Source organism: Bos indicus x Bos taurus, chromosome 19, assembly GCF_003369695.1.
Source record: "Bos indicus x Bos taurus breed Angus x Brahman F1 hybrid chromosome 19, Bos_hybrid_MaternalHap_v2.0, whole genome shotgun sequence".
NCBI lineage: Eukaryota > Metazoa > Chordata > Mammalia > Artiodactyla > Bovidae > Bos > Bos indicus x Bos taurus.
This window is the reverse complement of record NC_040094.1, coordinates 24,092,436-24,106,414: the sequence shown is the minus strand read 5'-3', so window position 1 is coordinate 24,106,414 and position 13,979 is coordinate 24,092,436. Positions and strand designations below refer to the sequence as shown.

The following is a 13,979-nucleotide window of genomic DNA, read 5'->3' as shown; positions in this document are numbered from 1 at the left end:
CTTTTCCAGGAAAAAGATGCTCAAAATCCAAATCACTTTATTGTGTGGCAGCGCTGGAAAAGTCTCAGCTTTTCCTGTCATCCCCTATTCATTCAGGATGCCAAGGTCAAAGTCCATTGAGGCCTCCTAATCCTCCCCCTTTTCTTTGAGTGCAGAGCTGGGCTTATGAGTCTTAAGTACTGATATTTGTCTCTTAATTGGAGATGGTGAGGTGCCCTAATAGTAGGGAAGATTTCTAGGTAGAAAAAGAAACGCAGGGATTACAGAGGCTGCATCAAGGTCATGGGGGTGGGGGGAGTGGAAAGGGGATGCAAAGGCAAAGGCCTTTGTAGAGCTTTCAGTCTGCAAACTGGTCCAAGAACTTGAGGTAGGCCTGGCGCTGGGGTGCAGCTGCTGGAATGAAGTGGCCACCAGAGTGGGTAAGAGTGACGGCTCCATCGAAACGGCTACACAGCTGCATACTCTCCTGAGAGGGGATGACGCCGTCAGTGTCCCCAAAGACATGGAGGGAAGGCAGTGACAAGGGGCCCTGCATGATGGGTTCCATGAGGCCAAGGCCCCGCGGGCAGAAACCAGATACGAGGATGACAAACCGGGGCAAAGGGAAGCGGGGATCGCCGCCTTGGCCAAGGGCACACACAAGAGCGGCCAGCGCAGCCCCCTGACTGAAACCAAGGATCCCATCGAAAGGCCCCAGCTTGTTCAGTGCCTGTGCCACCGTTTCCAGAGCTTCCTCCAGACCTCTGCAAGCCGTGGGCTCTTCCAAGGCCAAGAAAACGTCTGCCTCCTGTTCGGAAAACCACCAGCCTTGAGGCTGCTCCTCCGGAGGGCAGGGTCCTACGGCGATGAAGGACAGAGTACAGAGTTAAGGCAAGGGGAAATCCAGGGGAAATGAAATAAAGGGAGTGAGGGAGGGTTTGGGAATGAGGGAAAGAGAGGTGGTTGAGGCAGAGTAGCAAGTCTGGGGAAAATGAGGCGGGGAACAGACTGACCTGGAGAGGAGATGGATAGAAGTCTGGGAGGACCAGGCAGGAATATAAGCAAGGGGCTAGGTTGGCAGAGATGGCGTGGATGGGCAGAATGAAGGGGGAGGATGGCAGGAATGTGGGGAGGGACAGGGTGGCTGTGTGCAGGCAGGTGTTACGCGGACGAAGCAAGACAGAAAACTCTGGGCGCATTTCCGGGCAGGGCTCCTCTCACCAGAGTCTGGCCTGGCGCCCTCCGACCCCGCTGCGTCCACGACCGGGTGCGGGCCGCTGAGGCACACGAGCTCTGCGCGGCCCCGCAGCGCCTTCCGCAGCGCTCCGGTCTTCTCACGGAAGCCCCGCTCGCTCTGCCGAAAACCCGCCAGACACAAAATCCGCAGAAGCGGCTGCGCAGCCATCCTGCATAGCGCGTGCGCGACAGAGGAACCGGAAGCAGCCTTTCCCCGAGCGGAACTTGAACACGAAGGGCGGGACCCAAAACAGCCACCACCCTGGAGGCGGGCCTCAGAGCAAGCGAACATTGCCATGACAACGGGGAAGAGGGTGCGGCAGGTCCAGAAGTAGGGCTGATACCTGGGAACCAGGAGCGTCTCAGAGAGCGATCGGCGACACCTCCTCGTCTCTGCAGCTGCAAGCCTCGCAAGCCGCGGCTGGAGAGGGGCGCGCGGGCCCCCCCTGAACCTGAGGTGGCAGACTTTGGTCACGGTCCCGCTTCTGCGACGTTCCCCACCCCGCTGTCGTGCATTTCCCTTAGCGGCCGCAGGGCGGCGGCCTCGGCTCGCGCCGCCTGGGCGGCCGCTCCCAGGCCCCTCGGTCTTCCTTGGTGTCCCTTCCTACCTTCCCCAGGGCCAGCCGGCCTGGGACCTGGAGCAGCCGATCCCGCCCGTGGTTCACCGTCCACGGCCCCAAGGAGCTGCTGGCGTAGAAGTCCATAGGGTAGGGCTGCTGCCAGGAAATGTCCCTCAAGGCCACCGCCGCCTGGGGGAGAAAATCTGGACAGTGACACTTGCCGACATTTTTCTACGCAGGATTATTTAATTCAGTCCTCACGATGACCTACGAAGGTCCTATTATACCCATAGCATAGAAAGGAAATGTGAGGTTCAGAGAGCAGGAAGGGACTTGCGCAAGGCCACACAGCTAGGAAGTGCCTCCGCTGTAACCTAAGTGCTGCTCCACTGAGGACCCCTTCCAGGACAGAACTAAGGGTAAAGCCCATTCTCCCCCAGGGATTTTCAGAACCTAGTGTTACCTCATAGGGTGTGAGCAGCGGCTTGGGGAAGGCTGTACCCCAGTCGATGGACAGGCGTGGACATGCCACCTGCACCCACCTATAAGAAGGGAAATCAGGTCAGATCCTGGGGGAGGGGGTAGCCTCCCTGTTCCTGCCAGCATGCTGAAGAACATGACTGTGTCCCCAACACACTCAACGGGGCTTACTATTAATTCGAAAGTAAAGACTGTCACCCACTGCTGTTTAGAATAGCACTATGACATTGTTTTCTTGTTTCCTCCAATGTGAGCTTTTTTAAGGTTTTTATTGAATTTGTTACAATATTGCATATCTTATGTGGGATCTTAGCTCCCCAACTAGGGAATTGAAACCTGCAGCCCCCGACACTGGAAGGTGAAGTCTCAACCACTGGACGGTCAGGAAGTCCCTGACTATGACCTTTCTGAAGAGAGGGCTTGGGCAGCATGTTTGCAATCAGACCCCAGGATAAAATTTAGCGCCTGGTCCAATGCAAGTGCCAACCACCCCTCAAACTCATCTCACACAGAACGACTATGACGTAGCCGTTGCCTGTGAGCCCCCAAGCCAAAGTTGGGTTGACCCATAGCCAAAAGTAGCCCCTGCGAGATGAGTGCTCTCTAAACATTAAAATTTCATGGTCATGGGAGCACGACTCCAGCCTGCAATAGGTGATGGGCAGAACCCAGATTCTAAGCTTCCTTAGCCAGTCATCGCTAGATAGATTAAGGTGGGGAAACGTACACATCCACCTCGGGAAGGAGGCTGAGCTTGCTGGGGAAGATCTCAGAGAGCAGCAGCCTCACGAAGGGAAGTCCCAAGGCTTGGAGCCGAGATTCCAGGTGCTGTTGGGAGAGGGAGGCAGAGCTGGGGTGATCAAGCGGCCAAAGTAAATCCCTGGGCCTCCTGATTTTCTCAGCTGGGTTCCCAGCTAGTCCCCTTTCCCAAAGCCCTCTAACCTCCAGGATCTTGGGACTGCCTTGGCGGCCCAAAGTGCCCAGGATGAGACCCCAGGATTTAGCTGACCGGGCAGTGGCTATGGCTTCCTGGCGGTTGGCCTGCATGCGCTGGTGGTCATAGTGCTCTCTGGACAGGACCTTGCTGTAAGGGTCGTATCTGGAAAAGAAGCTGTCAGGGTCACTGGGACAGCCACTCACAGAACTTGTGCTGTACACACAGCTCCCTCATGCAGCACCTTGGTCTTCGGAACCTTCAGGCTCCATGCAGGCAATTAGGAACAGAGGCAAGAGCAGAGACTGCTACTGGGAAGATCAGTTCCACAGCTGGAGCAGGCATGAGTGAGAGAGGGTTCTAGGATCTGGTTGTGGATCCAGTGGATGAGGAGGTGCTGTGTAGCAGCAACCCTACGTCTGGGATCCAGATTTAGAACCTCAGATCCTCAGGGCTGGGGGCTGTTAAGTGGCCTTGGGGTGAGGAAATTTGGGGCTGACTGAGGGTCTCAGGGGCAGGGGACTCCACCCCCTTCCCAGCTGGTCAGCCCAGTCTAGCCAATACCGGTAAGCGGAGATGTTAGGGTTGGCGATCATGACAGACTCCAGGTGGAAGCGGCCATCTCCAAGATACCTGCAGCAGGGAGAAAGCGGGCCATGAGGGTGGGATGGGGCACCAGAAGCAGGCACCGGCTTGGAGGTCCAGAGGACTGAGTTCTTGGCTGGTTACACTGCGGTGTATATGAACTGGGACAAGCCATCCTTTAAAACCCCTCCTCCCACCCCCAAGGCCCTGGCTGTCTCACATGTAAAATAGGAGTTTGAACTGGAGGACCATTAAGGCCCCTCTAATTATGTAATGCAGAGTCTAAGAACTGCCCCTATCCCCACCCAAACCTTCTAGGGGAAGAGGAAAGAGCCAGCCAGGGTCATGGGAAGGCTCTAGAGAGACTAACATGGAGGTAGGAGGACAGACTGTCCCTCACCTAGCTCAGTACGGATGTGGGAAGTGGTGTTCAGGGTGTCATCTGGGCCATAAATGAGCTTTCAGGGTGTATATATAGTTTGACTACTCTCTGCTCAAAATAGCTCTTGGGTCCAGTTACTGAACTGTAATAAGAGCCACTGTTTACTGGGCTCATGCCTTCGGTGTACCAGGCCTGGGCTAAACACCTGACATATATGACTTCACTCAGTCCTAACAGGTAATCCTCCAAGCTACCCATTTCACAAAAGATACTAGTGAGGTTCAAGGATGTTGAGAAACTTGAATCCCCATTTCAAAAAGATACAAGTGAGGTTCAGAGATGTTAGGAAACTTGCCCAAAGTCACACAGCTCTGTTAAGCAGTATACCTGGGACTTGATTCTAGGCTTAAACACCAGGCTGTATCAAGCAGGGCTAGGAGATGCTGTCCTTAACTGTACCTTCCCAGATCATGGAGGCCACAGCATGGAAGACAGTCCACGTGGCAGCTCCTTCTCTCTTGGGAGACCACACCAAATTGTGATGAATGGCCAACACACAGTCGGGGTGTTCCTCCCTCCAACAGACACCCGAAGCCCCCAGGGGCAGGCATGTATGAGCTGAGAGTTATGTATGCTCAGGCAAGAGGGAATGCCCACCTGGGAGCAGGGCTGCCAGGGAAAGGGAAGGCCCTGACGTGGGCCTCTCTGGGGGCAGGCATGTCCTATGTGGGTGCAGCAAAGCTTGTAGGAGCAGCATCAGCAGCCCCGGACGTGGGGCTGAGTCAGGGGACTGCCCCTCCGCCTTCCCTGCCATTAGCTAAGAATGGGGCTCCCCTCCTCAGTCTTAGCGGGGGGGCTGTCGGCTCCGAGGCTGGCTGCATTCACACAACATTAAGCATTTCTATTACCTAAAATAATTAGGCGGCAGGAGACACGCTGCTCCTGCTTGTTAGCTGTCCAGATGCTAAATTAATGGGGCTGCAGCCTGGGCGTGCCCATCCATCTTCTCCAATTATATTTGCACCATTTTGAGCCCCACCCTTGTCTGCCCCCATGAGGCCCTCATTCCTGCCCCACCCTGGGGATAGTCTTCTGGATGTTGGCCAGAGCACTGGAGAGGGAGCTGGGGAACCTGAAACCCTCTTTGGTCCCCATCTTGCAGGGTGACCTTGAGCGAATGGCTAAGGAATCTGAGACTCAGTTTCCTTTCCTGGACGATGAACCTCAGTGTTCAGAGGAACCTAGGGAACTTTTCCTATGTCTCTATGACTGGCCCCCCATTTTCCACTTACACCACAGCCTCCACCTCCTTGGGTAGGCAGGGAGACGTGCAGCCCAGAATCTCCCCAGGAGACAGGGGCTTGCACTGTGGGACACTCACACGATACTCAGCTTTCAGCTCTTGGGCGGCTGCCTGTAGGGAGAATGAGGCAAGGGAAGCAAGTGGACGGGGAGGGAGAGCCAGGCCCAGAGAACCAGCCTGGAGCACCTGACGTGGGGACCCAGGAAGAGCCCGGAGACCAGCTCACTTACCTGCAAGGTTGACACGAACTGAATGGTGCTGACCAGCGCAAGGGCACTGGCTGGGGGAAAGGTGAGGCGGATAGAGTCCAGGAGGTGGGCAGTGTCTATCCGGATGTCCACAAAGACATACAGCACCCGGAAGTCTTGGGCCGAGGTGTCCATGGGAACTGGGAGGAGAGAAGAGTTCAGGAGACTGTTTTGGAAGGCAAGAGGGGCAGAGGACAAGCAGCTTCAGCCTGAGGACAGTCGGGGGGTTCGGGGAGGTGGGGAGGATAGTGTCACGGGTCTTTTAGAAGCTCCATCTCTGCCACTCAACTGGGGGGTCCAGCCTGCTCTACTACCAACAGCCTTTCAAACACCCACAACTGGGACAGCAGCATGGTTTCCAAGGCAACCAAGTCCAAAGGCAAGCTCCACCCATGGAGCAGGAAGGCCAAGGCCATCCCAGATGCCAGGAGGGACCCATGCACGCAAGCAGCACCAGGCACTGCGATGGAGACGAGCGTGCACTTCCGCCTCCCTGCCGGGTCTGGGCGTCCTGGCGGCCTGTACCCAGGCAGCTGTGGCCATAGTGGACCAGGAAGTCAGCTCCCAGGGCTCTTGCAGTGAAGTCGTCCACACAGCAAGCCCCGTAGGTCACGTCTCCCATCACCATCACTTCGGCCTCCGTGAACCTGTGGGGGTGGAAATGAGGGGACAGTGACACAAGGAGTGAGGTGGCAGAGAGACCTGAATGTGGCATATCTCAGGGCCCAGCTCTGCTCTGCCTGCCTCTCCCAATCCCTTGGGTTGGCAACTGCCACTTCTGCCAACAGAGTAGGAGGGGCCCAGCTGCTACCTCCCCCAGGTCTGGCAGGAGCTCCTGGAACTCTAGCTGTATGCGGATGGACTCTGCAGCGCCCTGGTTCCTCTGCCCGGACTCCAACTGCAAGAAGGACCCCCGCCCCCCAGCCTCAGCCTGGCATACATATGGGTCAACCACAGACCTCCGCTGCCCTGACTCATCCCACCCAGAGCCAGATGCATGCACATACTGGCAAAGACACCGGTTTCCACGCCCTGGCACTGTGACGCGTGGTGGATGCGCATAACCTCCCAGTCGCCCAGAACCCCTGCTGCCTTCCCACCCTTAGTCAAGGCCCTCTGTGCCAGGATGGGGGAACCCATGAACAGCTCCCCCACAGCACATGGTGCCACCCACATGCCTCATGCGTCAGAAGAGTGGGCTATGGCCAGCGCAATGCCTTGGGATCTGCTGCCAGGCCTGAATCACTGGGGGATGGGGGTGGGTGAGGAAGACCCCACAGCCCCTAAACTCACCACAGGAATGGGGCCAGGGGCCCAGCTCTTCCCTGAGACCCACCCCTGGGGCATGGAGTCTGGCTCAGGGACAGGGAGGTGGGGGGGGTGTCTCCCTGTTCTTCTCCTGGGGGTGTGGTGGGGAACACTGAGCTGCTGCCAGGCAGCGCCCCTCCCCCCACACCACCCCTTTCCCCAAATCAGGCTGTGCACAGAAGCAGATTATTCAGCTCCTTAGAATGCAGCCCAGGCATCTGAGTCAGCCGGAGCACTTAATTTTTTATAGATTAAAATGTATGCAAATTGGCCTGAGCCCCAGAGAGCATCCCCAAGGGGCAAGAGGGTGGGAGCAGGGAAGTGAGTCTGTGGCTGCGGGATGCTAGGCGGGGTGGGGGGAGGGCAGCAGCAGGGAAGTGGGAGGTTCCCATCACGAGATGACCTCCCTTTCTTCTTTCGCCTTCCCTGTTCCTGTGCCGGTTCCAGATGGCTGAGCGCTCACCCCCCTCCTGAGGATGGCTCATTGTATTGAAGAAACTTAGATGAGGGAGGTGGAGGAACTGAATACCATCTCCTAGGCACTTCTCCTGCTGCCAAGCCCCCCTTGCCCCGCTCCTCCAAATGTGCCAGAGAAAAAGTCTCCCCCCATAGCCAGACTCCACGCTGACCACCCAGCCCATTCTAGGGTCAACTCTAGGGGCTCTCAGCTTCTTCCTGAGGCCCCACCATCTGCTCTGGGCCCAGCTTTGAAGACAATGAAATTGACTCATTTCTCCCTCCCAACTTCTTTTTTTTAGCGAAGGGGAGATTTATAGAGACAAGGAGGTATTGTAGCAGGCTAGGAGTTTAGACTGGGGTTTTTCCCTTGGTGTGTGTATGGTTGTGGGAAGGAACACAGTAAGGCAGAGGTCCAGAAAGGAAAAAAAAGGATGTCGATAGCCAGAGCTATAATGGACACTGGGAAGGTCTCGGTTCAGCTTCCTCAGTGCCCCAAGGCTCACCTTTCCAAGATATCCACAATGGTACAGGCGAAGAGGAGGAGGCCTTCGGGCATTTGTAAGGCCACTGCAAGAGAATGCAGAGACATGAGAGCACAGGACTGGGAAAAGGCTGGGATGGGAACACCCCCCTGGCTGGGTCAGACCACCTCTCCACCTGTACTCCAGCTCAGAGCTTGGGGGGCTCACCCTTCTTGGCCTGGGCCTGTTGGATCCTCCAGATGGTCTTGGGAACCTCAAAGTTATAGTTGGAAGGCAGGACTTGGATGGCCGCCTGCAGCTGGGGATTGTTCAGGATCTCAGCCGGGATCTGATTGGCCAAGCGGCCCCGAGGGGCTCGACCTAGGATAAATGTGAGAGGCCTGAGTTGGTGCCTGGCCTAAATCACAGCCAGACCTGATGGAACTGTTAATGCCACCCAACTTTAAGGCCCAGATCCCAGAAGCCAAGGAGATTGGCCCAGCCTTCTTCCCCACTGAGTTCATCCTGAAGCTGGAGAGACAACCCACTGAGCTAGGAGGAAGTCTGTGTAACTAATTTCCATGTTATGAGATTATTGGGAATCAAGGACTTGAATGTGTAGCTCACCCTGAGAGTAGAGCTGGCACCAGGGGACACAACTGAGGGGGAAATGGGAAAAATATCCACACAACTGCCCCTTGATAGAGAACAATCCTGAGGAAAGCCCAAGAGCCCAGCCAGCCCAATCAGTCTGGGAAAATGTCCCTCTGCTCCCAGCCCCTGAGAAAGCCTTGAAGTTCTGAGATCCTAGATATGAGATCTATAAACAAACTGTTATAAGTACTAATTTAAAATACTTTCTTCCTTACTCGAGTCCCATTGACTATGTCTACACTGGTTAATTCTTGCTTCTTCCCTCTCCTCATTCAAAAGGTAAATAAGCACCATACATTTAACCAACTTAAGTTCCCTAGTTCCATCATTCTCCCCTACTTCCCATTCCTGGAAGGCTGGAAAGAATACACTCTAGTCAGGACTGTAGGCAAACAGGTAGGATAGAAAAGTGATCTTGCCCTTTAAGGGCTTGTAGTCTAGAGGGCGAAATGTAGGGACACAAATAATTACAACCCTCCCACCCCCAAGATTAAAGGAGAAGAAACACTGTAGTCCTTTAGGAAGCCTACAGCCCCTTACTCGGCATCCTTACTTCCCACAATGCAGTTTAGCCCAACCTGGGCATCTCTTTAGGCACCAGACAGTTCAAGAGTGTGAAAAGGCGAGAAATGGACTCATTTAGCGAGTATTTATTGAGCCTGTACTATTTGCCAGAACTTCTACCAGAGATCCTGCTAGACTGACACTTCAGCCTCTGTGTGTGGGTACGTGTTTGGGGCAGCAGTAGACACAGGGGTGATGATGGTGATGGTGCAGTGGAGAAGTAGAATGGCAGGCTGGGACCCTAAGTCCCGATCTGAATGTAACCACTGCTATGGTACTTGTTCAGTTGTTTCAAAGGCCTTGGAACACCAGTTAAGTGCCTCTGGGCCGGCCCTCACAGAAGCTCCTCTGACAGGCCCAAGTCCCTAGTGGTTGCAGGGTTGTGGGAGCCGCTAGTCCTAGCAGCTCAATTTGTCCCAAAGGCCAGTAGGCTCCTCCTTCTTTACCATTTGGCTGTAACCTTTTGTTTACGTCAGTATTCGCCGGTAGACGGTGAGATCCCTGAGAGCAGGGTTGCAGTCTAGTCCCTGCACCTAGCACAGGCCTGGCATTCAGCGGGCGCTCCATAAGTGCCAGGTTAATGAAACCTTGTGCCTCTTACGTAAAGCATCCTCTGAAGGCAGACTTGAGGAATGCCCCGTCCAACACGCCTGGCTCCTTCCCTCCCCGTCGGGTCCGTCTCATCCTTGAGTCTTCATGAGTCTGTCTGCCCGCCAAGGCAGGGAGGCAGCGTTTCTGGCTTGAGGATTACAAGCTTCTAGGAGGGGTTGCTCCCGATGGTGCCCTAAGGTCGCATAAGAAAGACCGGTCCCCCTGGACTCCAGCGACAGTGACTCGGAGCGAGTGACTACGAGACCCTCCGAATCTGGCGGAGAACGGCATCGCCGCCGTTAAAGTGGGCTGGTCCTGTCCCTGACTCAGGGGCCCTACCCCGAGATGCGAGGTCCGGAGGCCGCAGCGTCCTAGCACCCACCTCTGCCCGGGCCGTTTCGGCTGCAAGACTCTGCGGCCTCGGCCGCCACCAGCGCCGCCATCGCCAGCGGACCCACGTTGGGACCAAAAAGACAGCGCTAGAAGAATGCAGAGAGCGCAGACAGTGCAATAGATCGCCGATCGGCCAGCGAGGGGCGGGGATTTGCGGGGCGGGGACCGTGAAGGAGAAAGATAGGGGCGGGGCCAGAGTGGGCCACTTGTCTCAGCCGGGAAGGTCGGGACTCTTGGGAGCCCCTAGTGGTCGTCGACCACTGTGGTTCCGTTCTCCCGGCGACCCTGTCCCCTCCTCCCCTTGAGAGCAGCCTGAACCTGGCTCTCCTGGACAAGTGCCCTCCTTTGTAAAGACTCCCTGCCCTAGTTCGGGGGACGCAGTCTTGTAAATGGAAGCACCGCCGGGTCTTCCTTCAGCTCCCCTATCTGCCCTCCTAATAAGCCCTGGACACCTATGGGCGGGGCCGCATTCTCTGCCTCAGAGGATCCCATTGTCCCTACAGGACAGAACTCAGCGCCCACTGAGCCAGTGCCAAATTGAGTCTTGAGGCCGATTTCCGGAGTGCTGGGATGCCCTTACACCTCTAGAACCGACAATGTGGAAGGTTCACTGTGAAAAACTGCTACCAGGGGAAGGACTCCAGCCTGAGTCTTTCCTGGGAGAAAAGGGAAGTCCAAGGACTCGACTGCCTAAACCTTCGGGATTCTGGCCAACGTTTACCCCCCTTGGCTGCTCCTCTGGCCTAGGTAGCCGGCCTATAAGCTCCTGGAATCCCAAAGAGAAGGCAAAGTGGCCAGTGGGACAGCCTTGACCTTTGGAAGAGCCGACTGCCTGCAGGACTGGCTTTCAGCAAGGTCTGCCCCACAGAGCAGTCACCCCCAGGGCCTTTTGCCCACCCAGCCCTCTGGCACCATCTTCCTCTCTGCTCTGTGTGAACACAGCTGGCCCTTTAAGGCAGCTCTGTGGCCTCAGGCTCCCCTGGAGGCCCTCCCTGCTTGGAAACTCCTAATTAAGGTGCAGAGAGAAGTGAAAAACAAGAAACCAGGGACAGGTCCTGCCTGGGACACAGCCCACAGAGGAGGGCTGGCTGGGCAGGCTGGGAATGAGCAGCCGGGGGGCAGACCAGAAGGGGTCAGTGCTCTGCCCCTCAGACCCCCAAAGAATGCTCTTAGGACAGTCACACCTTTGGACAGGAATGTGGCCCAAGGAACAACCCATCAGTGTGATGAGAGTCCAGCCTGCGCTTTCTCAATCCCTCAGGTTCTCCAGACCCCCAGTGTGGAAGATCTCAATTCCGGGGTCCACTTGAGTCCAGCCCCTCCACATTCAGGACACGAAGGCCCAGTCTGTGGGCAGCTTTAGCTCTGGATGCAGCTGAGAGTCCCAAGAGGGAAAGACCCGCTTCAGTACAGAGTGATGGCCTTTCCCTAGCCGGCCCCGCACCCCTTAGGACCTTTCCCTCAGCAGAAGTGGGGCCCACTGGTAATAGAAGGCCCCCATCCTCTTATAGCACCACCCCACAGCCTCTGGCCTGAATGAATTGTGTGGCCCCCTTTAGCAAACAAGCCTGTGCCTGAAGACCCTGCTGTGCAGGACACTGGGGGCCGTCATTCAACTTAGGCCGAGAACACCTCCATCTGTCTGTGGGGGTCTCCCTGCCAGAGTTACTCAGCAGTCTGAGTAATTACTGCCTGACAAGAAGGCGGGCACAGCGCACCCCCACCTTACACTACAGCACCCGCCTACAGTCGCCCCCACCCCCTGGCTGGACTCCAGAACAGCACCCAGCCCTCCAGAAGCCTGAAATAACTCTGCTTCTCACACTCACGCCCAGCCCCAGCCAACTTTGCCTAAGATACTGGAGATTGCAGGGCAGGGGGTCATGGGGAGGCGGCTTGGGGAGGTGGAAGGAGGTTTATCATACCCTGATGCAGGCTCATACTTCAGCACTGATCTGCTGTGAGATGCTGAGCGAGTTGTTCAACCTCCCTGACCTGGGTTTTACTGGCGGAGGGCCTCTGCAGCTCTGTGTCCTCGGAGTTCAGCTAGTGTCTGCCTGGCAGGGCTCAGACAGGATTGCTCTGTCCAGTCCTGCAGCTAGTAGAGGCTAAGAGAATGCCTTACCTGGGGTTTCTATTGCAAGATGGACCAATCTTCTTAATCTTCAGCACAAGCTCACTTTCTCACCTCCAAGCCATCTACACATTCCTTCCTGCCTGTCCTAGTCTTTCCCCTTCTCAGCCTGATGAATTCAGCCCTCAAGACCAACGGCACCTCTTCCGTGAAACCTTTTTGGATGGTCTTTCAGCCCCTTACAGAGCTAGCAGAGTCCCCACCCACACTGCCTCTTCCTAGCACATTCTAAGATAGCTATGGGTCTTCCCCTACAGAAGCTTGCCATAAGCTTCTGAAAATCCAAGGCTTTGTTGTTGTTGTTCAGTCATTAAGCCACATCTGACTGTTTGCAACCTCATGGACTGCAGAATACCAAGCCTATGTAGTCAGCACAAACCTCAGTGTTGCTGAATGCATGTATGAGTGAATGAATGATACTGGCCTTCTTTTTGAGCTTCCTAACATGGCAAGTTTATCTCCAAGGAATCACACGACTCTCTCACTTCAATTAGATCTCTGCTTAGATGTCACCTGCTCAGAGTGCTTTCCCTGATCCCCTCTTATCAGCTCCAGAACAAAACCTGACTTATTTTTTCTTCTTCCAAGCAAGATCTCATCTGGACTTTCCTAAATTGGTCCCTAATAACGGTAAATTTCACAAGGACAGGGACTTTGCCTTTTTCATTGACTGAATCCCGGAAGACTAAAGCTCTATACTGACAGTCCCTCAATAAATGTGCCTTTAATGGGTGACTTAGGCCACTCTTTTCCCCTGTTCAGGACCCCTCTTATCTCAGGCCAGTAGGGGGTGCCGGCCTCCACCAGGGACTGGTCCGGCCTTAACCTTCTTTAAGCTCAGCCCAACTGGTTCCCAGCTGGACCTGCTTTTTAGGCGGTGCCGCCTCCATTTTCCACGAAGCCCCAGGCTGGGTCTGTATAGACTGAGGGACAACAGAGTTCCCCCTAAGCCGAGATAGTCTGGCTGAGCCCCACATCGGTCTTTCCCTCGCTAGGATATGCAGCTGGGCCTCCCCAATGCTTGTTGCCAGGTCTAGACTAGCCAGGGGGCACATCGCACTCGCCTCCCCCCAAAAAAGAACATGTCCTAGCACTCGGGATGCGATGCGGCTGGGTTTGCTGGAGCTGTCCTGGGCAAGGAGGAGCCGTCGAGCCTCTGAAGAAGAAGCGGAGTCGGCCAGTGAGGAGATGGGCAGGGGTGCGGGCTTGTAATCAAGGGCTCTGGGCGGCGGTCCTCGCATCCCAGCCGGTGGGCAGAGCGCACGCTTCCAGCCGCCTGTTTCGGTGACCTCCATCTGCGAAGGGCGCTCGCCCGGAGGGGGTGGGGCTGCGGGTGCAAGCTTCGAGAAGCCCGCGGAGCCCGGGAGGGACTCTCGAGTGGCCCGACGACCGGCCCGGGGACTGGGGCAGGTACTTGGACGGACGCGGGCCGAGGATCGTCCCCGGGGGCGGGAGCGGCGAAAACACCTTGGGAGGCGGCGCCGCGCGGCTGAGCGCCGCTGCCCTGGGAATAGGACGGCGCTCGGCACCGCGAGCTGAGAGCACTTTCATAAATTTTGTATGGGAGGCGCTCCGTGAGCGGGGGCGGGGAGCGCAGAGAGAGAGGGAGGGAGCTAGAGAGCGGGGGAGGGAGGGAAGGAGGAGAGGTGGGGGAAGCCGGGGGGAGGAAGGGAGGCGCCCCACTCCGCCGATCGCACGGTCCTGCAAA

The 13,979-nt window shown here is 56.2% G+C and overlaps 2 protein-coding genes across 4 annotated transcripts; both read right to left on the bottom strand.

Moving 5' to 3' along the window:
- Positions 1 to 20: 20 nt before the first annotated feature.
- Positions 21 to 1,600, bottom strand: OVCA2 (OVCA2, serine hydrolase domain containing). Its single transcript, XM_027517072.1, has 2 exons — positions 1,201 to 1,600; positions 21 to 837 (listed from the first exon to the last, which is right to left on the bottom strand). Exons 1-2 carry the CDS (start codon positions 1,511 to 1,513, stop codon positions 338 to 340), a joined length of 813 nt encoding a protein of 270 aa, XP_027372873.1. The 5' UTR covers positions 1,514 to 1,600; the 3' UTR covers positions 21 to 337.
- DPH1 (diphthamide biosynthesis 1) lies at positions 566 to 10,233 on the bottom strand. Of its 3 annotated transcripts, none has more exons than XM_027517064.1 (13): positions 10,127 to 10,233; positions 8,164 to 8,316; positions 7,978 to 8,041; positions 6,233 to 6,354; positions 5,690 to 5,847; positions 5,449 to 5,570; positions 3,754 to 3,822; positions 3,198 to 3,354; positions 2,983 to 3,083; positions 2,239 to 2,317; positions 1,824 to 1,964; positions 1,560 to 1,667; positions 566 to 837 (listed from the first exon to the last, which is right to left on the bottom strand). In XM_027517064.1, exons 1-12 carry the CDS (start codon positions 10,185 to 10,187, stop codon positions 1,578 to 1,580), a joined length of 1,317 nt encoding a protein of 438 aa, XP_027372865.1. In that variant the 5' UTR covers positions 10,188 to 10,233; the 3' UTR covers positions 566 to 837; positions 1,560 to 1,577. The 3 variants fall into 3 exon arrangements, with proteins under 3 accessions (XP_027372865.1, XP_027372867.1, XP_027372866.1); XM_027517066.1 differs by lacking the exon at positions 10,127 to 10,233 and adding an exon at positions 10,084 to 10,107; XM_027517065.1 differs by lacking the exon at positions 10,127 to 10,233 and adding an exon at positions 9,755 to 10,063.
- Between the last annotated feature and the right edge of the window lie 3,746 nt (positions 10,234 to 13,979).

What these genes read in the sequence shown, in the direction of transcription:
- DPH1 (XM_027517064.1), bottom strand. Translation starts at nt 10,187, where the DNA reads ATGGCGGCGCTGGTGGCGGCCGAGGCCGCAGAGTCTTGCAGCCGAAAC. An exon ending in CTCCTTCCCGAGGTGGATGT is followed by an intron (nt 2,318 to 2,982) that starts GTACGTTTCCCC and finishes CCCTTCTTATAG; the next exon opens with GTGGGTGCAGGTGGCATGTC. An exon ending in GCCGGCTGGCCCTGGGGAAG is followed by an intron (nt 1,668 to 1,823) that starts GTAGGAAGGGAC and finishes CTGCCACCTCAG; the next exon opens with GTTCAGGGGGGGCCCGCGCG.
- OVCA2 (XM_027517072.1), bottom strand. Translation starts at nt 1,513, where the DNA reads ATGGCAATGTTCGCTTGCTCTGAGGCCCGCCTCCAGGGTGGTGGCTGT. An exon ending in GGGCGCCAGGCCAGACTCTG is followed by an intron (nt 838 to 1,200) that starts GTGAGAGGAGCC and finishes TCATCGCCGTAG; the next exon opens with GACCCTGCCCTCCGGAGGAG.